At 40.0% G+C, this 25,565-nt stretch overlaps 1 protein-coding gene across 3 annotated transcripts in view; it reads left to right on the top strand.

Annotated features, from left to right (window-relative positions):
- The first annotated feature begins 1,962 nt into the window (after nt 1–1,962).
- LOC125245140 (repetitive organellar protein-like) overlaps nt 1,963–25,565 on the top strand; it is a 62,089-nt gene continuing 38,486 nt past the window's right edge. Inside the window, exons 1-4 of one of the 3 annotated variants that reach the window (XM_048155625.1) lie at nt 1,963–2,679; nt 2,854–2,907; nt 3,003–3,134; nt 18,158–18,569. In XM_048155625.1, the coding sequence (XP_048011582.1) occupies nt 2,340–2,679; nt 2,854–2,907; nt 3,003–3,134; nt 18,158–18,438 (807 nt within the window). In that variant the 5' untranslated portion in view covers nt 1,963–2,339 and the 3' untranslated portion in view covers nt 18,439–18,569. Of the gene's footprint in view, nt 2,680–2,853; nt 2,908–3,002; nt 3,135–18,157; nt 18,570–25,565 lie in introns of those variants that run through there. The other 2 variants (XM_048155626.1, XM_048155624.1) reach the window with 2 other exon arrangements.

Below are 25,565 nucleotides of genomic sequence, written 5' to 3' on the forward strand. Positions count from 1 at the left end.
GTATAGTATTTATTTGGATGTTTACATTTGATTCTGAATGAGTTTGAGGCTGTGCTCTGTGGCTAACGGCTAATGCTACACTGTTGGAGAGATTTATAAAGAATGAAGTTGTGTTTATGAATTATACAGACTGCAAGTGTTTAATAATGAAAATAGCGACGGCTCTTGTCTCCGTGAATACAGTAAGATACGATGGTAACTTTAACCACATTTAACAGTACATTAGCAACATGCTAACGAAACATTTAGAAAGATGGATCATGTCAGTTATTATTGCTCCATCTGCCATTTTTCGCTATTGTCTTTGCTTGTTTACCTAGTCTGATGATTCAGCTGTGCACAGATCCAGACGTTAATACTGGCTGCCCTTGTGTAATGCCTTGAACATGAGCTGGCATATGCAAATATTGGGGGCGTACACCCCGACTGTTACGTAACAGTCGGTGTTATGTTGAGATTCGCCTGTTCTTCAGAGGTCTTTTAAACAAATGAGATTTACATAAGAAGGAGGAAACAATGGAGTTTGAGACTCACTGTATGTCATTTCCATGTACTGAACTCTTGTTATTCAACTATGCCGAGGTAAATTCAATTTTTGTATCTAGGGCACCTTTAAAAAAATGACTGATATTCATTGTGAAGTGTAAAATACTGTAATTTCTTTCTTACGTTGCAATCTAACGGTTATTTTTCTTAAATGAGACCGATGATGTATGCAGCCTTCAAAGGGTGCAGCCCCTGAATTGGGACACAGCCATTGTTGAAAAATCTCTCAGCTTCTGTATCCTGAACTAAACGCGTTGATGGGCGTGCTCTTGCTCTTGGTGATGTGTTTGCACACGCTTATCAGGGAGAAGTGCCTGTGCAAGGAATTCCGCTCTCTTTTGACGTCATACAGGCCATACTCGAAAAAAACTCCCCGAAACCTGTACCGAAACCGGAAGTAATCATTTGGCACAGAAATACTACATCATACGTCCAACACGTGTTTTGAAACTTTGGCCATGTTTAGCATGAGAATCCAACTCTTCAACATTGTAAATAAGCCAGAATGTATGAAAGAGATCAGGCATGACAATTGCATGTTAGAATATAGTAGATAAATACTATGAACTGGAAAGCACATGTGTCATGTGAAGGAAAGGATACAGATGTGTCATAACACCCTACTTAAAGGGAAGTTCACCCAAAAATGACAATTCTGTCATCATTTACCCACTTTATGTGTTGTACATTGCCTGCTGCGCACAGTTGCACTAAAGCAACCAGGATGGGTGGCAAACAAAGGGTAAAATATGAATAGGAAATAGATGTGCACTAACAAACAGTGTACTTTTAGATGGACTACTCTGCATATGAACCAAAACAGAGAACTTTTACAGAACCACCCTATAAAAACACCCCCCCCCCCAATCTTTATCAAGATAAATTCTTACCATATTCCATAAATTGACTGCACCAATCCACCAAATAATAATACGTGAACACATTTATTTACATTACTAATGCTGATAACAACAACTCGAGATGGAAAATTGCAAATCGATTAATTTAACTATTTTCCTTGCCACTTTTTCCTTTGAATACTTGTTTTACTAGTAGCTTTTTTTTTAAAGACTGTTTTCTTTTCTTATTATTTTCTTCTCTTTTCTGTAAAGCTGTGCAACAATGTGCATTGTAAAAGGTGATTTGATTGTAATATAAATTGCTTTGGATTGAAGCATCTGCTAAATGTGTAAATGTGAACTCAATTGCACTCTGACAGAACCTATGATTAAGTAATAATTAACAAAGGTAAAAACAGCTCACAGCTCACATTACTGTAAAACAAACCAATGGTATCATTAGTGGAAAGTCCACTTTACCAAAATCTAAGGCATTCTTGCTTGTGAAAAACTGTAAATTAATTTCATAATTGCATTTATTGTAAATTTATTTAATTTGACAAGTTTTGTGCATTTATTCAGTTTTACTTCTGTTGATACAGGATGTTCTAGCACACAGATCCGACAATCCATTCACATGACCGGAGGTGTGTACTTTTGTGATTATCCTTCTGTTGTTCTATATAAATATATATACAAAACAAACAAACAAACAAATCATTCAAATTATTTTCTTTTGAGATCAACATAGTGCCACAAATGTTGTGACTAGAGCTAAACATCTACTGAGCCTGGAACATTCCACTAATTATGATTAACAATTAACTTGAGTTACTTTTTAATCTGAAGCAATATAAATCAAGTACAAAAGACAGTAAATCAGGACACTATAAAATAAACATGAGAGGCTGTGAGGATGACAGAGCAAGAGCTGGAAACAAACATCAGTGAAGAATGTCTGTCGTCCAGCAGCAGGTATATGGAGGACTCAATGAGAATGAGATCAGTCAACAGATCAGCTCTGAGAACAGAAGACAGAATCCACCTCAAACAGACACTTTGAGAGCTGAAGCTTCAACTGACAGCCAACAATACTGCCATCTGTGCTTCCCTGATATCCATGCAGCACTGAGAGAACTGACCGCCACCGTTACAGAGCAGAAAGGAAACATCAGAGAACTGACCGCCACCGTTACAGAGCAGAAAGGAAACATCAGAGAACTGACCGCCACCGTTACAGAGCAGAAAGAAAACATCAGAGAACTGAGGGAAGAGCTGAAGAAGAAAAATGAAGGTACTTCAACAAAACATTCACTCTTTTATCAATGATCCTCAAAGTAAAACACCAATGCAATACATTGAATAGTGTAAATGTTAGTGTAAAGTTGAGTGTATACTGTGTAAATTGTGTTATCTATTACAATAATCAGTGTAAATGTCATTTAACAGAATCTTTATTCCTTCACAGAAATTTCAAATCTTACTCTGAGTCAAGTGGAGGAGTTGAGAAAGGAAAATAGAGGTGAAAGTGTGCTTGAATGATGTTAAATTCAGTGTATACATTCTCAGTGTAATACAGTAATATATCACAATATTGCTTATGTTTTTCAATGACAGACAGAGAAATAGCTTTTTCAGCTTCAATGGTGCAATCTGCCGATGAATATATTGGTCCTTTTACCACTGACATCACACTAATCTACAGGAACGTCTTCACAAACATAGGGAACGCCTACAACCCAATAACAGGTAATTATCAATGAAATGGAGTCATAAACTCAGTTTATAGTAATGAAAACCTTCTGCTCCATTCTACGGAAGCCCTGAACCGCATGGTGAAAAAAAAAAAAAAAACTTGGTGGGGAGGGAAAAAAAATGAAAACTTATCTTGTTATTATGACATAATATCTCGTTATTTCAAGATATTAAGTCATTATAACGACATAATATCTCGTTATTTCAACATAAGTCATTATAACGACATAATATCTCGTTATTACAACATAAGTCATTATAACGACATAATATCTCATTATTTCAACATAATATCTCGTTATAACGACATAATATCTCGTTATTTCAACATAAGTCGTTATAACGACATAATATCTCATTATTTCAACATAATATCTCGTTATAACGACATAATATCTCGTTATTTCAACATAAGTCGTTATAACGACATAATATCTCATTATTTCAACATAATAACTCTTCATTGTCTCTCAAGTATGATAAAGGACGTCCACTTGTTATCGTCCCCAGTGGCGCAACGCTAAAGAATTGGACCGCAAGTCTAGCTTTTACTGCGATTGCCGCGGTTTCGAATCCGCCTTTTGCCGAGTTCATTCTTCGCTAGTTTCACATCACATATCAAAAAAGGCATTTATTTTCAATAAAAATGAAATGTAGCATATGCACACGTATCAGGATAATCAATAAACTTGGGAATGTTCAGAACGCTTTTAGCATGCTGGACTGGGTTGTAAAACCATTTCGGCTCCGAATAGTCTGCCATAAGATAAGCCCACTTGACACTTTTGCGGACAAGCGATGGTAAACAGGAAAGTCCAACTTCCTCTCTTTGGTGACTTCAAAAGGAGCACCCCCCCCCCCCCCCCCCCCCCCAGAGACTGACCAGATCCACATTCCAACACCCCACACACACAGGAACACACAAAAGCACACACACAGGCACATACAGAAACACACAATCATACATTTTTAACTGTATATGTGAACTACCACTATGCTGGAATATATATATGATATATTTTAGAGCCTATGCATGTTTCCTAGTGTTTAAATGAGTGTATTTGTGCTAGTGTGCATTTTAACGATATAATTTTGTCTGTAAACCATAACTTGGTTTCTATGCCTTTCTGACCTATCGAGTTTGATCTCGTTTCAAAGCTCCGGACTCGAGCTATTCATTGAGACATGTCACAAAACGGACAAATGCATTTTTCTATGTGTTTAATGATCCTGTGAAGAACCCACTCCATCTCGAAATCCGATCTGATGGGCATTAAGTATGCAAATTCAGCTAGGAGACCAAACAAAGGAACTTTGCCCGCCAAATAGTGCTGCGCCTCTATTGGCTGCTACAATTCAGGAGGTGTGTTAGCTTGGGTTTCCATAAAGACAACAACACACACCTTCGCTCTCTCTTGTCTCTTCGCGCTGCTCTTCTTCTTCTCCTTTGTCTCCCGACTGACTCACGAGCACCTCGTGCACGGACGCCTCAGGTGACCGCGCTTCCCAACCACGCGCGCAGTTCGGGAGGACCACTTCTTTAGACTCTCTCTCTCTCTTCGGCTAAGTTACTTAAGCTTAAACCTCTTTTGAAAACCCCGCCGGAGAAACCCTCTCTGAAAGGACCAACCCAGCCAGGCGCATTGAAACTGCTACACACGGACTTGAACCAATAAGCAAGTATTATCATTTATCTGAATTTGTCTAAACTGATTTCTGTGCTGGCTCTCTCTCTCTCAAAAGGGTTTACGTTAACTGTGTAATTTGCCATCTTTTGGTCATCTTTCTTTCCATGTCTTTTCTTCATTCTCACTCGTGTATATATATGTGTATACTTCTGTATATATTTTTGACGTATAATCTCGGTAGCCGTAGCTGCATATATTAAACACATAATTCATGCTCGATTGTTCTGTTGTTCTTTCAACTGAAGACCAGGTCACTTTAACGTTTTTCGATCGCTTTATGCTTTAGTTATTTTCATGGCCAGGAAATAACTCTGTTTATAATATTCTGTGAGGGACTTAGTTTGCTGGACAAACGAACAGTTTCTCTAGATAATTATTAAACCAGAACTAATCATATATGTAATTGATTATAATTCGTTGTAATTGATTCACAATATATGTTTAATTCCCCGTTGGGTTGATATATGAATCATAATTTATTCATAACCTGAATTATTATATTCATATTTCATCCATAAATTAATTAATAACTGTACGAACCGCTACATTCGTTACAGAAAACAATGTTATAAAAGTGCAAATAACCTGCCTAACGAGTGTTTAATAACATTAAAAGTATTTATTGGGCAGGGTTAGCAGCATGTTCGATATTACCCACTAGAGGGCAGAATAAGACAGGGAATCAATTAAAGAATGCAATAGTTATGTTGACCTACTGTTACAATTTGGTGCTTCAAAATCCCAGAGGTTTATAATCCCAGGCTAACCTTTATTGAGGTTAAATTTATTAGACCATAGTAAATAAAACAATTTACAGTGCAGATAGCTGTATATCAGGGGTGTCAAACTTACAGCCCGGTGTCCAATCTGATTTGAACTATAATAAAACATAGAGATGCACTAGTCCAGGGGCCAAAAACGTTTTTAAGCGTTTTTTTTTATTATTATTCTGGGCTTGCAAACAAAGTGCTTTGTAATAATTTCCCAAAATTTCATCTGTGTATTTACGAAGTATGTAAACAGGACTTTAACACGTTGAATACGGACACAAAGAGAACAGACCCGCCAGCAGAGGAACTACTGTACCATGCACAAGCTCACTGTTCGTGAAAAATAGGGAGAATAATATAAATATTACAGTGGGATTGTTATGAATATATCTCCGAAGGCAACTGTTTTAAGAGAAGTTTTGATGGCTTTTCCTCTTATCTCCATATGTAGTAGTAGTATTATCCTATATATATCGAAAAGCGCTGCTGTGTGTGTGTGTGTGTGTATAGCGGTAACCATGGAAACGCTATATCACTGCTGTTCCATTTTCATTCAGTCCGTCTGCTGATTTTGTTTTGTTATGTAGCATAATTTCACAAAGCTAAAGTCAGGCCAGACCTAGTTTTTGCTGTTAATCTTGAAATTATTCAGTAATTTAAATTAAAAACAACTGCTCATGCTCATGTGCATAACATCTTTGACTATAATAAAAATGCCTCTAATATCCAAATGCCAGTGTTTGCCTCTAATATCAAAGAGATATTTGTTTAAGACCAGTTTGGCCTGTGAAAAAATAAACAACAAATAAATTTGCTTTAAAAAAATCTGCAACCAGTATCAGAATCAGATGTTTTGCTTCTTATAAAAATTGAAATTGGCAATGAAAAATCAAAATAGTTGCTAATAAAAAATATTAAATAAAAAATAATTGTAAAAATCGAATAGTCTTTTCACTGTAAAAAAAAAAAAAAAAAAAAAAAAAAAAAAAACTTTTCTTGCAAATTAATTTGTTGTTCATATATTTAATATTAATGCAACTATCAGCGCACAAAGATTATTATAAGAAGAAGGTAATTCGGCCCGCATATGGTTCATTTCTTTCCAGTCCGGCCCTCAAACTAAAATGAGTTTGACACCCCTACTGTAGATGCTATTTACACTAAGTGAAAATACCTGTTACAATATGTACCAGTCGGAGACGGAATACAGCAGAAGATGGTCTTTATTTGAACACAAGCAGAGGTAACAGTGCAGTGAGGTGAGTAACCAATGGTTGAGATGCAGAATGCAGATAGAATTGTAAGTAATACTGTCCTTGTAACTTGCAGGTTGATGGAGGAGATGCTCAGAAGGAGTTGCTGGCAGACGACACTCACACACAGCACAGGAACACAGGAGGGAGTTCAGAGACACGGGAGACAGGTAAGTATCAATAGGAGTCCTTGAGGTAAGCATGGAGGTAAGTATCCTTAATGCGAACAAGACCGGACAAAGTGCCTGTGTGTGTGAGTGTCTTTTAAAGTGCTGGTGATGATGAGGTTAATGAGTTGCAGGTGGCGGTGATTAGTATTCGGGAGATGGTGCGCGCTGTGATTGGATGGTGCTGGAGCCTGGTGTGTCTGTGACAGTACCCCCCCTCCACGGCCCGCTCCTGAGGGCCGAGGACCCCGACGTCGTGGTGGTCTTCCTCTTCCACGAGGGGCGGGTCTGTTGGGATGTGTTGAGTGGAAGGTGTCCAGCAGGTTGGGATCTAGGATATCGTTACGTGGAACCCATGAACGTTCCTCAGGACCATAGCCTTCCCAGTCCACGTGGTATTCAAGCTGTCCACCACAACGCCGGGAGTCCAGGATCTCACGCACCTCGTATGCAGCTCCGTCGTCCAGTATAAGTGAAAGGGGGGGCTCGGCTTCGGTCACACCAGGCTCTGTGGATAAAGGAACAGAAGGGTGGTGAGGTTTTAATAGTGACACATGGAATGTGGGGTGAATGCGATACTCAGGTGGCAGTTGTAGCTTGCAGGTGACTGGGTTGACCTGCTCGATGATGGTGAATGGGCCAATGAACCTGGGACTCAGCTTACGGCATGGTAGGCGCATGCGAATATCTCTGGTGGACAGCCAGACCTTCTGTCCAGGTTGGTATGCTGGAGCTTCTGAACGACGGAGGTCTGCTGTCATCCTACGCCTACGAAGCGCGCGTTGAAGCTGGTGGTGTGCTGAGTCCCAGACCCTCTCGCTCTCTCAGAATCAGTAATCCACAGATGGCACGTCCGATGGTTCCCCAGACCAGGGGAACAGTGGGGGTTGGTAACCGAGCACGCACCGGAAAGGTGTTAGTCCGGTGGTCGACTGGCGTAGGGAGTTCTGTGCGTACTCGGCCCAACCCAGATACTGGTTCCAAGAGTTCTGGTGGCCGTGGCAGAAGGTACGTAGGAGGCGACCAATCTCTTGAATCTTCCGCTCTGTCTGCCCGTTCGACTGCGGATGGTATCCCGATGTGAGGCTTACACCTAGGAGTGAGAGGAAAGCTTTCCAGACCCGTGAGATGAATTGTGGTCCTCTATCGGACACAATGTCTTCTAGAATTCCATAGAATCTGAACACGTTGTTGAACATCATTTCTGCTGTTTCCATAGCTGTGGGCAGTCCCTTTAGAGGAATGAGACGACAGGATTTTGAGAATCTGTCCACCACTACTAGTATGCAGGTATATCCGGTGGAGGCTGGGAGATCCGTGACGAAATCCACTCCTAGGTGTGACCAGGGTCGGTTGGGAACGGGCAGAGGAAGAAGCTTGCCTGATGGAAGATGGCGTGGACTCTTCGAGATGGCGCATTCCTTGCATCCCTGCACGTATCTTCTGACGTCGGCAGCCATGTTGGGCCACCAGAAGCGTTCTTTAAGCAACGAGAGGGTTTCATTGACCCCCGGGTGGCCAGTGCCAAGTGAAGAATGTGCAGAGTGAATAAGTGGAGTGCGCCGTGTCCTGGTGATGTATTGCAAGCCCTGGGGGCAACCCGGCGGAGTGTTGGTGGAGGCATTGGAAGAGGGAAGAGTTTCTTGAGACCAGGAGATGGGACTATCATTTGTTCAGGAAGAATAGATGCAGGTTCTTCGGAGTTCTCTTCAGGTGCATGGATTCTGGATAGAGCATCAGCTTTGACATTTCGAGAGCCTGGTCGGTATGAGATAGTGAAATTAAACCGTGTGAAGAAGAGGGCCCAGCGAGCTTGTCTGGGGTTGAGTCTCTTAGCGGCTCTGAGATACTCCATGTTATTGTGATCAGTCAGTACTAGGAAGGGATGTTTTGCCCCCTCTAGCCAATGCCTCCACTCCTCGAGGGCCAGCTTGACTGCTAGGAGTTCTTGGTTGCCGATGTCATAATTAACCTCCGTCGGGTTGAGCTTGCGGGAGAAGAAGGCACATGGATGGAGTTGGCTTGGATTCCCCTGCTGCTGTGAAAGTACCGCTCCAACTCCTGTAGTGGAGGCATTCACCTCAACGACGAAAAGCTTATCTGGGTCGGGATGTACGAGGAGAGGAGCGGTTGTAAAGGCTTGTTTCAGGATGTTGAAAGCTTCTGTGGCTGCTGGGGACCAGGACAGAGACTTGGGCTTGTTGCGGAGGAGACTGGTGAGTGGACTGGTGATTGAGCTGTAGTTCTGAATGAATCTTCTATAGAAGTTGGCGAAGCCGAGGAAACGTTGGAGTTCCTTCACTGTGGTGGGAGTTGGCAAGTCCTTAATGGCTGCCACCTTCCCCTCGTCCATCCGGATGCCACTGTGGTCGATGTTGTATCCAAGGAACTGCACTGAGAATTGGTGGAAGGAACACTTCTCGGCTTTGAGGAAGAGCTGGAAATCTCTCAGGCGTTGCAGGACCTCCGCAACGTGGCGGCGATGGTCGGCTACGCTCCGGGAGTAAATCAAGATGTCATCAATGTATACCAGCATGAACTTGTGGAGAAACTCCCGGAGCACCTCGTGTATGAAGTCCTGGAATACGGAGGGGGCGTTGACCAGACCATATGGCATCACAAGGTATTCGTAGTGGCCAGTGGGCGTGACGAAGGCGGTCTTCCACTCGTCCCCTTCGCGTATCCGGATGAGGTTGTCCAACTTGGTAAACACAGTGGCACCACGGAGATGTTCCAGGGCCACTGGGAGGAGAGGAAGGGGGTACCTGAACTTGACGGTGACAGAGTTGAGAGCCCGGTAGTCAATGCATGGCCGCAAGCCTCCGTCCTTTTTAGCCACAAAGAAGAAGCTTGAAGCAGCAGGGGAAGTTGATGGTCTGATGTATCCCTGAGCCAGCGCCTCCTCGATGTAATCCACCATGGCCTTCTCCTCCGGGATGGATAATGGGTAGATCTTACCCTTTGGCACTGACGCACCCGGAAGCAGGTCGATGGCACAATCCCATGGCCGGTGTGGAGGCAGCTTGAAGGCTCTCTTGGGGCAGAAAACGTCGCTGAAGGGGGCGTAGCATGACGGAATGTCCACAGAACGTTTTTCGAGGGGACTCTCAATGGATGTGGCACAGAGTGGTAGTGACTTGGAACTTGTTGACTTGGGAACAGGGAGCATGGAAAAACAGTCTGGAAAACAGGTGTCGCCCCACTTCAGGACTTCTCCCGTCTTCCAAGAGAGGATGGGATTGTGTTGCTGCAACCACGGACGCCCTAGGATCACGTCAGCGGTGGAACCCTCCAGAACCAGCATTTGGATGTCTTCAACATGTTGCACGCCAATTTGTAGTTGAACAGGTACAGTTATGTGACTGACACGTCTTCTACTCACAGGTTTGCCTGTTATTGAGTGGATCTGGTAAATTGACGGCGTGTTCTTGGTCTTGATGCCGAGCTGACGGCAGAGGGCGCCAGATATGAAGTTTCCTGTTGACCCAGAATCAAGGAGGGCGGATACTGGAAGGGAAATATCGGCAGCAGTAAGTGTTACAGTAGTGGTGAGTGGCTTATGCGTCTGGAGATTAGAGATATGGGCACTCACCATAGGACGTGGAGGGCGTGTTGGGCATGAGGAGAGTGCATGCCCTGGAGATCCGCAATACAAACAAAGATTCTGGGTCAGCCGTCTGTTTCTTTCAGCAGGAGTCAGTCGTGTAGATTAAACTTGCATGGGCTCGCTGGCTGGTTCTGGGGTGCTGACGGACTCTGGCCGGCAGAGGAAGGTGTTGAGTTGAGGCTGACCCTGGTGCTCTTCGAGACACGACTGCATACGAGTGGCGAAACGAATAGACAGTTGGATGAAGCGTTCTAAGCCGATGGTGTTCTCGTATGCAGCGAGATGCAACGGCACTCAAGGATCCAATCCCTGGCGATATGACATCAGTAGCACTTGTTCGTTCCATCCGCTTCGAGCAGCAAGAGTTCTGAACTGAAGAGCATATTCATTAACAGACATTTTCCCTTGTTTCAAATTATAGAGCTTCTCACCTATTGACAAGTCCCAGGATGGTTTTCCAAACACTTCCCAGAAGTGTTCAACGAAGCCAGAATATGTTTGCGTCACCGGGTTGTTTTGGGACCAGATGGAATCGGCCCATTGGAGAGCTCTTCCTGAAAGTTGAGAGATGAGAAACGCTACCTTGGAGTAATCCGTCCGGAACAAGTGCGGTTGCATCTCCAGGGTCAGGGAACATTGCAGGAGGAATCCATTGCAGTCGAACCAGAGTAGGGCGCCGGTTTGGCCATGGGAGTGGCGTAAACAGGCAGTGACGAAGTGGTGGCAGTGGATGCGGAAGTGATGGCCGGTGCTGGTGTTGGCATTGGTGATGGTGGTTGCACGTGGACAGTGCGACGAAAAGCATCCACCAAATCCTGGAAAGGGTTGGAGTGGCTCATACTTGTGTTCTGCTGTTTTGGTCCGGTCTTCTGTTACAATATGTACCAGTCGGAGACGTAATACAGCAGAAGATGGTCTTTATTTGAACACAAGCAGAGGTAACAGTGCAGTGAGGTGAGTAAGCAATGGTTGAGATGCAGAATGCAGATAGAATTGTAAGTAATACTGTCCTTGTAACTTCCAGGTTGATGGAGGAGATACTCAGAAGGAGTTGCTGGCAGACGACACTCACACACAGCACAGGAACACAGGAGGGAGTTCAGAGACACGGGAGACAGGTAAGTATCAATAGGAGTCCTTGAGGTAAGCATGGAGGTAAGTATCCTTAATGCGAACAAGACCGGACAAAGTGCCTGTGTGTGTGAGTGTCTTTTAAAGTGCTGGTGATGATGAGGTTAATGAGGTGCAGGTGGCGGTGATTAGTATTCGGGAGATGGTGCACGCTGTGATTGGATGGTGCTGGAGCCTGGTGTGTCTGTGACAATACCGATGCATCCTATTTATACTAAATGACAATAGCAGCATTTTCACAATATGCTATTTATACTAGGTGAAAATAGCAGTATATTCTATTGACACCATGTAAAAGTAGCCTATCAGTTCTTTGCAAGAAGTGTAAATAGTATTTAGATGCTGTAGGCTACCTGCGTGAAGTTGGACCCCCACCCAACGCAAAACGTCTGCAAAAAAATAGTCTCAATCGTTTGTGCTGGTTTGTGCCGTAAAAATTTTCATTTGTGCTGCTTTGGTTTTTTAGATATTAAAAGAATATTTATAGGTCATTCTGACGTCACCCAGCCCCCCACATGTTCCAGATTCACCAAAAATAGTCTCAAATGTTTGTGCTTCGTTTGTGCTGGTTTGTGCCGGTAAAAGTTTCGTTTGTGCTGCTTTCGATTTTAAAATATTAGATTTTGAATTATAGGTGATGACGTCACTCAGCCCCCCCACATGCTCCAAATTCACCCAAAATAGTCTCTTTTGTTTGTGCTCCGTTTGTGCTGGTGAAATTTCCGTTTGTGTTGCTTCAGTTTTTAAAATATTAAAATAACTTTTATAGGTCATTCTCAGGTCACTCAGCCCCCCACATGCTCCAAATTCGCCCAAAATAGTCTCAATCATTTGTGCTTCATTTGTGCTGGTTTGTGCCGGTAAAAGTTTCATTTGTGCTGCTTTCGATTTTAAAATATTAAACTTTGAATTATAGGCGATGACGTCACTCAGCCCCCCCACATGCTCCAAATTCACCCAAAATAGTCTCAATCGTTTGTGCTTTGTTTGTGCTGGTTTGTGCCGGTAAAAGTTTCGTTTGTGCTGCTTCGGGTTTTTTTTTTTTTTAGATATGCCTGTTAAAATAATATTTATAAAATCTCAGGTCACTCAGCATGCTATGCTTCAAATTCACCCTAGATAGTCTCGTTTGTTTGTGCTCCGTTTGTGCTGGTTTGTGCCGGTGAAATTTTCGTTTGTGCTGCTTCGGTTTTTAAAATATTAAAAGAATTGGCAATTCATTCTGAAGTCTCTTAGCCCCCCACATGCTCCAAATTCACCACAAACAGTCGCAATCGTTTGTGCCGATAAAAGTTTAATTTGTGCTGCCTCGCTTTATAAATATTAGACATCGATTGCATTGAAATGAATGACACTGAATGGCTGCAAATGCAAATCGCATAAGAGCATATTATAGTGACTATTAGGCTATATACCAAAGCATAGACATTTAACAGAAATAGTAGGAGCAATTTCTGTTTGCTTTCCTCCTTTTCAGTGACAAGCGTGTGTCAGAAACGGAAAGTTGTTGCATCAAAAAAGCTGCATCAGTCCGTGTAATTCCTTCAATTAATTAGCCTAAAATACGACTTATTTAATTGTCTAACTAAACCAAATCGAAAAAACAAATATAGGCATTCGTTTAATTTGATTTTACTTGAAAGTAAACAAAGACAAAAAAGAATTAAGCCTATATAAGATTAAAAAATGAGCTTTAAGAGGTTTGTTTTTTGTTTGTTTGTTTGTTTTTTGTATTTTTGGTTGATGGGTTTAACTTAAATTAGTTTATGCTTTAAAATTCGTTTCAAATGTGTGGGTGGCCCCTAAAATACTCATTTTGGCTTTATGTGGTCTAAAACAACACTGAGGAAATTTTAATCTATTTGTATTTATTTTATTCTTAAAAGGCCTAAGTAAAACCTAATGGTGTAACATGTTTCACTCGTTATTACAAGCAGTTTTTTTTTTTGTTGTTTTTCATTTTTATAAATAATAACATAATTTGTGTTTCATTGGAAAAACCTAAAATATCAGAAAACAATGGATAGGATTGCGAAGGCGCCTCCACGGACAAGATGCTCTCTGATGAGTGATTGATTCCTAGATGTGTATGTGTTTTATGTTTTGTATGCTTTATATTAATTGTGCCTTGTATTTTCTCCATTTTAATGTACAGCACTTTGGACAACTTCGGTTGTATTGAAATGTGCTTTATAAATAATAAATACAAATAAATACAACGTTGTTGAAAGGTTTATATAATATTGTGTTTCCTGAAGGATAATTGATCATGATTACATAAATAATTGATGATAATTCTATATTTGTTTCTTTTGTTTTTTTCATTTTGGTTTTGTAAAGAAATAATGAAATAACAATATTGGATGTTTAATTGGGGTCCGGGTCCGTCATCCATGCACCTGGTAGGCTGATTTGATTTTTTACTTAAAAAGAAATAAAGAGGAATAAGAAAGAGTTTGTTTTTTGTTTTTTGTTTTGTGTAAAAAAACTGAAAAATAAAGCTAGATTTTTCGTAATTTTATTCATGGGTAAAAAATATGATTATTCTTTAATATTTGTTTCGCATGAGTGACGCCAATGTAGCCTACATCTATAGTGCAGAGCACAACAATACTTCTCTTGTCCGCGGAGGCGCCTGCGCAATCCCTTCCATTGTTTTCTGATATTTTAGGTTTTTCCAATGAAACACAAATTATGTTATTATTTATAAGAATTAAAAAACAAAACAAAAAACTGCTTGTAATAACGAGTGAAACATGTTGCATCATTAGGTTTTACTTAGGCCTTTTAAGAATAAAATAAATACAAATAAATAAAAATTTCCTCAATGTTGTTTTAGACCACATAAAGCCAAAATGAGTATTTTAGGGGCCACCCACACATTTGAAACGAATTTTAAAGCATACATACTGACACGCGCTTGTCACTGAAAAGGAGGAAAGCAAACAGAGACTTAATTTGAAATCACATTGCTCCTACTATTTATGTTAAATGTCTATGCTTTGGTATATAGCCTAATAGTCACTATAATATGCTCTTATGCGATTTGCATTTGCAGGCATTCAGTGTCATTCATTTCAATGCAATCAATGTCTAATATTTATAAAGCGAGGCAGCACAAATTAAACTTTTATCGGCACAAACGATTGCGACTGTTTGTGGTGAATTTGGAGCATGTGGGGGGCTGAGAGACCTCAGAATGAATTGCCAATTCTTTTAATATTTTAAAAACCGAAGCAGCACAAACGAAGCACAAACAAACGAGACCATCTAGGGTGAATTTGAAGCATAGCCTATGTGGGGTGGGGGGGCTGAGTGACCTGAGATTTTGTAAATATTATTTTAACAGGCATATCTAAAAAAAAAAAAAAAACCCGAAGCAACACAAACTAAACTTTTACCAGCACAAACCAGCACAAAGGGAGCACAAACAAAAAATACTATTTTGGGCGAATTTGGAGCATGCGGGGGGGGGCTGAGTGACGTCATCGCCTATAAATTCAAAGTAATATTTTAAAATCGAAAGCAGCACAAACAAAACTTTTAATGGCACAAACCAGCATAAACGAAGCACAAATGATTGAGACGTTTTTGGGCGAATTTGGAGCATGTGTGGGGGCTGAGTGACGTCATTGCCTATAATTCAAAATATAATATTTTAAAATCGAAAGCAGCACAAACGAAACTTTTACCGACACAAACCAGCACAAACGAAGCACAAACGATTGAGACTATTTTGGGTGAATTTGGAACATGTCGGGGGCTGGGTGACCTCAGCATGACCTATAAATATTCTTTTAATATCTAAAAAACCAAACCAGCACAAACGGAGCACAAACGATTGAGACTATTTTGCAGACGTTTTGCGTTGGGTGGGGGGCCAACTTCACGCAGGTCTGTAGGCTACATTGTATTGGCAGATACTATTTGTACCTCAGTATTTTTGTACAGGATGCAATAATATCATAGAGTGTGATTATATTTATTAAAATTATTAAATGGATGCTGCATTATTGGGAGAATAAAACCCATCCACTTTCCACCAACCCTACTCAATGAACACTTTTAATATTATTAAACACTTGTTCACATTTTATTTCCACTTTTTGAACATTATTTTCATTTTATTGAAAATGTATATGATGAGAAAATAGGAGTGAGCTCTATTATTGGGTGAGCTCGGCAAAATGCTGATTCGACCATGCAGCGATCGCTGTAAAAGCCAAAATCTGAAACCCTACATGCTATTGTTGCGCCACTGAATACATCGAATTACAACTGTCCCTTTTTAAACTTGAGTGGCCCAACCAGACATTGGAGTTATACTGTAAAGAGTGTTTGTCAACAAGGGACGCTATTTGCACTTACTGTAAATAGACACTCCATTATAGGCTTCTGAAAAGTTAACAGATAAATTATGAAGCTGGCTGAAAGAGCAATACTGGCAATTAGCACAAAACTCTATATCTATGTCATTGCTAAATAAGTAAATTATTAGGCCACGTATTAGAAGTATGGATTAGTAGAAAAGTATGAATTAGCAGTGTTATGAAAACTATATAAAATAAACGCCTATAGGGTATTTATGAGAATTTATGGGCAACACAAATTTAACCTCAATAAAGGTTAGCCTGGAATGAACGCAAATTCCCATGATAAACCTCTGGGATTTTAGAGCACCAACTTGTAACAGTAGGTCAACATAACTATTGCATTATTTAATCGATTCCCTGTCTTATTCTGCCCTCTAGTGGCTATTATTGAACGAGAACATGCTGCTAACCCTGCCCAATAAATACTTTTAATGTTATTAAACACTCGTTAGGCAGGTTATTTGCACTTTTATAACATTGTTTTCATTTTTATTGAAAATAAATGCCTTTTTTTGATATGTGATGTGAAACTAGAGAAAAGCGAACTCGGCAAAAGGCGGATTCGAAACCGCGGCGAACGCAGTAAAAGCTAGACTGGCGATCCAATACTTTAGTGCTGCGCCACTGAAGACATTGTCAAATGCATGTCCTTTATAATACTTGATAGACAATAAAGTAGGGATGTCCCGATCAGGTTTTTTTGCCCTTGAGTCCGAGTCCGAGTCATTTGATTTTGAGTATCTGCCGATACCGAGTCCCGATCCGATACTTCTATAATACATCAAAAAAAGAATAAAGAAGAGCGAAAAAAAAACAGATCCAGGACGTTCCTTATTTTTTATTTAATTACAAACAGAGCACTTCTGTGAGGTAGCTTGAACAATCAAGTAATAAATAACATAAATTGTTCACTTCACTTCACTTTAGTGCAACAGTAAATATAAAAAAGGCTAATATAAAAACAAATATATTTGGTTTGATTTGGGTATGCTGCAGTCTGTGTAATAACTAAAATAATGTTTATATATATCATATTTTCTGGCTAGTTTACTTTAGTTTTTTTATAATACACCATACTTTAACCCAAACTGAATAATAAAAAACAAGTTTAAATGGGTAAATCTTCTATTATTATTTTTGATTCTTAATTTTCTTTTCTGTCATACTCAAATTCTTGTTAAAACACATTAGACATGCGTATTGTGTGCATTTTGAACACTTTTTGTGTGAAATTATATTTATTTTGTCCATCAAAAGTGTGCTTTCACTTTAATTACGCGTCAGCACCGCATGGTGTGGCTCCCTAGTTCAGTAGTCAGGGCACTGATCAGGGTATCAGCCACATTCACTTTCATTATATACTGATTCACGACCTAAAGAGCTAGGGAGCTGATTGAGACACAGGGATAGACTCGGTGCCGAGACGATCGCGGCACTGCTGCTTACGCGACGCTCCTGCCTGACGCTTTACGAGTTGCTCCTGCTGCCTGTGTGAATGCATCCGTTGGTTGACATGCACGCTGAAAAAAATATGCGCTACTCACGCGCCGCTTACGCTTGCAGTGGGAAACAGGCCTAACTCTGTGCCACCGCATCACTATAGATGTGTTAAAAATAATGAGAATATATATACATATATATCCGAGTCCTGATCGGGAGGTAACGTCCGATTCCGATCGAGTCTGAAACCACATGATCGGGCCCGATTTCCGATCACGTGATCGGATCTGGACATCCCTACAATAAAGAGTTATTATGTTGAAATAACGAGATATTATGTCGTTATAATGAGATATTATGTCGTAATAACGAGATAAGCTTTCGGGGGTTTTTTTCCTCCCCACCAAGTTTTTTTTTTTCACCATGCGGTTCAGGGCTTCCGTACCATTCAGACCTCTCTGCAGTTGTGTAATGTGTATAAGAGAATTAAATGATCTGCCATCTTTCTAAACTATTAAACAGTGTGTTTGTTAATTGAGCAATCATAAATGAAACAGCTGATTCTGTATCTCTTGTTATTTGATTTAGGTATTTTCACAGCCCCACTGAAAGGAGCGTACATGTTCAGAGTCTCTGTATTTGGTTGTGGCGGAACTGCAGTAACTGTATCTATTGTTAAGAATGGAGAGAAGGTGGTTACAGCATATGATGAACAGCCTCAGAATGCGTTAAACTCCTCAAACGGAGTTGTGTTGATCCTGGAGGTTGGAGATGTTGTCTATGTGAGACTTTGGTCTGGCACGAGAATAATTGATAACAAGAATAAACACAGCACTTTCAGTGGTTATCTACTGTTTCCCTTAAGATAACAGGAGATTTGAAGAATGTGATTCTAATAATTCTGAAACTTCAGCATATGATTTATTTTTTATTCAATGTTTATTTTTATTTTAACAAATGATACTGAAAAACAAATACATTATACAGAACAGATAAGAACCCCCCCCCCATCCCCATGTAACAGTCAGACCAAAAAAAAATATATATATAGCCTATATATATATATATATATATATATATATTGTAACGAATGTAGCGGTTATTAATCAATTTATGGATGAAATATGAATATAATAATTCATAAAGTTATGAATAAATTATGATTCATATATCGACCCAACGGGGAATTAAACATATTGTGAATCAATTACAACGAATTATAATCAATTACATATATGATTAGTTCTGGTTTAATAATTAGAGAAACTGTTCGTTTGTCCAGCAAACTAAGTCCCTCACAGAATATTATAAACAGAGTTATTATCTGGCCATGAAAATAACTTGCTGTTATAGTATCAGAGCATAAAGCGATCGAAAAACGTTAAAGTGACTGGGTTTTCAGCTGAAAGAACAAGCAGAACAATCGAGCGTGAATAACGTTTTAATATATGCAAACTACGAATACAGAGGTTATACATCTAAATATATATAGAAGGTATACACATATATATACACAAGAGTGAAAATGAAGAAAAGACAGGGAAAGAAAGATGATCAAAGAATGGCAAATTCTTTGTAAAACCTTTTTGAGAGAGAGCCAGCACAGAAATCAGTTTAGACAAATTCAGATAAATGATAATACTTGCTTATTGGTTCAAGTCCGTGTGTAGCAGTTTCAATGCGCCTGGCTGGGTTGGTCCTTTCAGAGAGGGTTTCTCCGGCGGGGTTTTCAAAAGAGGTTTAAGCTTAAGTAATTTAGCCGAAGAGAGAGAAAGTCTAAGGAAGTGGTCCTCCCGAACTGCGCGCGTGGTTGGGAAGCGCGGTCACCTGAGGCGTCCGTGCACGAGGTGCTCGTGAGTCAGTCGGGAGACAAAGGAGAAGAAGAAGAAAACGAGTGAAGGTGTGTGTCGTTGTCTTTATGGAAACCCAAGCTAACACACCTCCTGAATTGTAGCGACCAATAGATGCGCGGCACTATTTGGCGGGCAAAGTTGCTTTGTTTGGTCTCCTAGCTGAATTTGCATACTTGATGATTATCCGATCGGATTTCGAGATGGAGTACGTTCTTCACAGGATCATTAAACACATAGAAAAATGCATTTGTCCGTTTTGTGACATGTCTCAATGAATAGCTCGAGTCCGGAGCTTTAAAACGAGATCAAACTCGATAGGTCGGAAAGGCATAGGGAAGAAGTTATGGTTTACAGACAGAATTCCACTATTACCATGCACACTAGCACAAATACACTCCTTTAAACACTAGGAAACATGCATACGCTTCAAAATACAGGATGGGTATATGTTGGCATAATTTGTATTTTACATATACAGTCAAAAATGTATGTTTCTGAGTTTCTGTATGTGTCTGTGTGTGTGTTTTTGTGTGTCCCTGTGTGTGTGGGGTGTTGGCAGGGCCGGTTCTAGACATTTGGAGGCCCTAGGCAAACTTTATGTTGGAGGCCCCCGCTCCACACCCCTCCTAATAAAAAGCACTTTATTCACTTTAGCACTTACCTTTTTATTTAACATTTGTTATTAAAATTTTTATATAGCTACACATTTATATATATTTGTTTTATTTTTATATGTCCACATTAATCAAACTTTAACTAAGGTAATCTCTTATTTGTTTGTTGAGGATGCTATCTTTTTTTTTTTTGGTAGTAATTTGTTCAGTAATTTATTTACAGTAGCCTAACAGACCTACCCACTATTTGGGATAACAAACTGTTTAGGCCTACAGTAAAATGAAAGAAAAGGAAAATCACTTAAGTAAATGAAAACCATGCCTTAATCATTTTTTGGACAGGATTTTCCCCTCCTGTTGAGCCAATTTAAACTATATTATCATATGTATTGCAATGCAATACTTCAAATATGCACTACACACTATTAAAAATAAAGGTTCCAAAAGGGAGTTTTTACACAGTGATACCATAAAAGAACCACTCTTGGTTCCCCAAAAGAACCTTTCAGTAAATGGTAGTGCACTCTAAAAAATGCTGAGTTGTAAAAAACCCAATTTAGGTTGAAAAGAGACAAACCCAGCAATTGGGGTGTTTTAAACCAGCGTTTGGGTTAAATGTTTTTTTAACTCAACTATTGTTTAAAAATGACTGTATTGCTTGCTTAAAATGAATCCAAAGTATGCTGAAAATTAACATTTATTAATATATTTAATAAATGAATATTTATTAACAAGCTTAAAGCTGCAGTCCGCGATTTTTCCTCTTTGTCGCCATCTCGTTTGAAACCTGCAATTGCAGTCATATGCGGAACAGTTATCTGTACGTGTGTTGTGCGTCGGCACAGCTCGTCAGCACGGATGAATCTAATGTTTGCTGTCAGTCACGCACCGGTGTGGATACTGAACTTCAGAATCACAGATTCTACGTCTTGAAAGTATGACCAATATGAGAATTTTTACTGGAAAATATCATCTGAACAAGTAAGTAACATTTCTGCCACTTTTGTTCTGACCAACTGAGGAAAAAAGCATTAGGCCTACAATAAATCACGCTGCCAAAGGTGATTAAATGTAATGATCGCTTAGCTCTGATCACACCAAACCGTGCAAATTATTATTACTGTATATTGTTCTCAAATTGTTAATGTTAACAACATCAGCATTGCTATGACTATGTATATATAGCGTTACCTGTAGATTTCAATTTCTGTAGCCACTCCACAGTCCACTTTTGCTTTTTGACTACGGGTGAACCTCCAGTTGTCACTGATGATTGTCATTTGGACCTTTCTGGATTACAATCCACCATCAAAATGATACGTTTAATTGTTTCAGCTGCTGTGAGAAAAGGCTATAAATGTGCCGCTACCGGCAGCATCCTCACGTGATAAAACCGTCTAGCCTCTCGACGGGACTCCTTCTTTCTGTTTACGGACGTGACCTAACGCACAGAGGAACTGCTGCATGCTTGAATTTCCCGCGGAAATCCGCCATGTCGCTCTTATTATAAAACATTATTACAAGCTTACTGTGAATCGAGACAAGATAATTAGATAGTTTTGAACACTGGCTGGTTATGTACTTGCTCAAATATTGATTTTGGATCATTTTTAACCAAAAAAAGTTGTGGACTGCAGCTTTAATGAATAATAATTAAACAATAAACATTTGCTTATTAATAAATGTGTGGAACCATTTTTTTTCCCACAGTAAAGAACCTTTTGTGTTATGTAAAGGTTCGGTGGATTTTAAATGTTCATGTAACCACAGAAGAGTGTAGGCTACACAAATCAACTAGGCCTACTATATGAAAAGTGAAAGAGATAAATAAAATTCTAAGCATAAATACTTAATTACTTTATAAAATTGTACGCTGATTTTTCAATAAATATAACAACAATATTTATGTTTTGAAAACCGAAAGTATTGCGTTTGAAAAATAATGTAAACAGCAGAATTTAAAAGATACAGACAGTTGAGATACTGTTTTTGAAACATAAAAAAAGTACTGCAGTGCTGTAATAGCATAGGCTACTCTAGCTCTTTGACTTTGAATACAAACTTTGCTTTTACTTCAGTAAAATGACGCGATGTCATTCATTACGCACAAATTTAAAGTGTATATCAGTCTGGACGCGTCGACGCGCTCGCGCTCTTTTAAACTCATAAACCGGCAAATGATCTATCCAGAAATAACGCCGAACACGTTTATTTGTAGAAATCAGCCCAAAAGAGATGATGACAACTCGCACACCTACATTACGAAATGCACTTCTTTGCGTCCCTGTTTAGGCGTTTCGCACCCCATGAAGGATGTTCATTTCGGCGCAATCATAATTCAATGACTTAAAGCCAGTCAGCTGCAGAAAAGTTGCATTTTTGTAACTTTTTTTTTTTTCCATGTATTTAGAAGGTGGGACCCACTTTGATACGGTGACAATAGTTGGTTTCATTACAGGTGAGAGTCACTGTGAATTCATTTATATCCAGTGGAAAAAGAGTCTAGTATTTTGCTAGTGGGATGTCACGGTAGTGGAGGCAGGAGGCCCCTCCTCCATGCCCGAGGCCCTAGGCAACTGCCTGCTCTGCCTATAGGTAGCGCCGGCCCTGGGTGTTGGAATGTGGATCTGGTCAGTCTCTGGGGGGGGGTGCTCCTTTTGAAGTCACCAAAGTGAGGAAGTTGGACTTTTCTGTTTCCCATCGCAGGCCCACAAACCTGCCGAAAGTCACAGCCGTCCGGCGCCGATTTAGTGATTTATAAACAAAGTTCACCAGGTTAAAAGCGTTCTGAAAACTCCAAAGTTTATTGACTATCCTGATACGTGTGCATACGGTACAATATATAATAAAAATACAATAATAATAATATACAAACATGTACATTCAGAATAATTTTTTAGCAGAAGTGTTCTCCACAAAGGTCAGCAAAGGTTGCCAGGTGATAAGAAATCTCTTATTTGACCCATTCATAGAACATCGCAGCTTTTCCAATTGTATGTTATACATCACATCTTTAGTCCAGTGTCCATATTTCTGAGGTGAGGAGTAGTGATGGGCATTCCGGCTCTTTTTCGTGAGCCGGCTCGTTTGACTCACAAACGGCTCTTTAAATAATTAAATGTTTTAACTATGACTTTGACTATGATAGGTGTGAAAACAGTTCTAATTAAATTATTAAATGAAATAATACTCACAATGTCTCACAATTTCTTTAAAAATGCATTGATTTGTTATAAAAAAATACTATTAAACATTTGTATTTAAATTAAAACTTTTTAATGTATAGAAACAACATTCAAAAGAAATACAATCTGAACAACATAATAGAACCCATTAAATATTAAAGAAAAATAAATAACTGAAAGGATTAAACTGGTCCCTCTTTTTCTCTTTTTTTATTGCCATATGAACTCTCACTAGTTATATTATGCATAACTAGCATGAACACACACACACAATGCTGGCCATATTTTTATTTTATGAGAGATTTGCATTCAGAAATGCAAGCTCCCTCACTTTCGACGGGCTGATGCGGTTTCTTCTCTCAGTAATAATTTGTCCTTTTTTCGAGAAAACCCTTTCAGAGGGAACGGATGTGGCCACTATGCAGAGTCTCCCTGTCATGACTTTAGTAAGCCGTGGGTAGATAGAGGCCTTGTTCTTCCACCAGCTCAGAGGATCTGCAGATCTTTGGAGGAGGGGCTCCTCCAAATAGGATCGGACCTCCATTATGGCATCTGCTGAGGGATTCCTTCTTGCCGCATCCCCAGTTGCTCTCTCATCAAACAGCATCCAAACAGCAGACGTTTGTGGCAATACTGCTGGTGCTTCTGCTCCTTCTGCTTCCTGTTGCCCTGGTGTCTGAGCCAGCTGACTGCTGGGACTGTCCCTCCCTGCTGCTGAGGTGATTCTCTGAAGAGCCTCATCAAGCGCTCTGGCATCACTGAAGGCTAACTTCTTAAACCTGGGGTCAAGTGCAGCAGTTTCTGATAGCACGTGATTATATTCCATTCTATGGAACTTTCTGTCCATTGATGAACATAGGGTGTCCATCAACTCTATCACTTGTCTTGTGGTTACATTTGCTTCTCTCTGGCGGTTGGATGTGATTCGCTGCAGACCCTTACATAGGAGTATCATTTTTGACGCTGTCACATAGCTAAAAAGAGAGAACAGATTTTATATATATATATATATATATATATATATATATATATATATATATATATATATATATATATATATTAAAATACAGGATAAAATGTAGAAATAACTGCTTACTGTACCTCTCTCCACTGATCTCCACAGTAACCTGCTCAAAGGGCTCCAGGACTCTGCACACCTCCTCCACCACCTCCCATTCCTCTTGGGTCAGAGGATCAACAGGTGCATTGACAATGGCCAGGGTAGAGATGATAGCATCCTTTGACTCAAGAAACCTTTTCAACATATAAAATGTTGAATTCCACCTTGTAGGGCAGTCTTGTTTAGGCCTTAGCTCAGGCATTCCCATCTGGCATTGTGTAGACCTTAGTTTTTCAGCACCCACTGTGCTCCTGTGGAAGAATTCCACAGCTGCTTTCACTTTGTCCACAGTGGGCTTCATCACCTTCAGAGCATCTCTTACAATCAGGTTGATTGTGTGGGCAAGACATGGATGATGGGTCCACTTTAAAATTTTTACAGCTTTGGTTATATTAGCTGCATTGTCAGTAACACAACAGACCACTTTTCCATCTACATCCCATTCTTTTGCCACTCTCAACAGTTCCTCTGCCAAGTTCTCTGAGGTGTGTCTGTCGCTGAACTCAAAGCAATCCAGAAGACAGCTAAACATTGAAAAATCTTCAATGAAGTGACATGTAACTGACATGTAATTAGTGGTCACTCTTGATGTCCAGCAGTCAGTGGTAAGGCAAACTGCAGTAGCTTTTTTGACTCTTTCCTGCACTGAAGCCCGTGTGCTCTCATACAGTTGTGGAATAAGTAATTTTGAAATTACTTTCCTGCTTGGAATTGTGTACATTGGATTTAGACTCTTGCTATAATTTCTAAAACCTCTGTCCTCCACGATTGAAAATGGCTGGAAATCGGTGGCAAACATTTTAGCCAATGCAATATCAATTTGGCCTTGTTTTGCTACAGACATTGACTTTTGCATAAACTGGTCCATTATAGAAGACTGCGTTGCTGTGGGTCGCGGAGTAGGCCTACTTAACTGAGTGGATACATCTCCAGCTGCGGAGGTGCTGGGTCCAGACGCTCCACCAACATCACTAGCAGGACCGCTTTGTCGAAGCTCCGCTAGCTTCACAGTTGGGTGCACAGTTCGCATATGCCGGTGTAAGTTGTGTGTAGAACCAGCTTTAAATGAAATTTTTATTTGGCAAATTCTACACTGTGCTTTCACATTACCTAAATCATTAAAATGATTCCAAATGCCGCTGTGCTTCCGACTCATTTTGCTGCTTTTGTTTTTTTACAGCTGTTTTTCCTCTCCTCCGAGTTTCGTCTAGGCTACTCTGTCTG

The sequence above is a fragment of the Megalobrama amblycephala genome, linkage group LG14 (genome assembly GCF_018812025.1).
Source record: "Megalobrama amblycephala isolate DHTTF-2021 linkage group LG14, ASM1881202v1, whole genome shotgun sequence".
Classification (NCBI taxonomy): Eukaryota; Metazoa; Chordata; class Actinopteri; order Cypriniformes; family Xenocyprididae; genus Megalobrama; species Megalobrama amblycephala.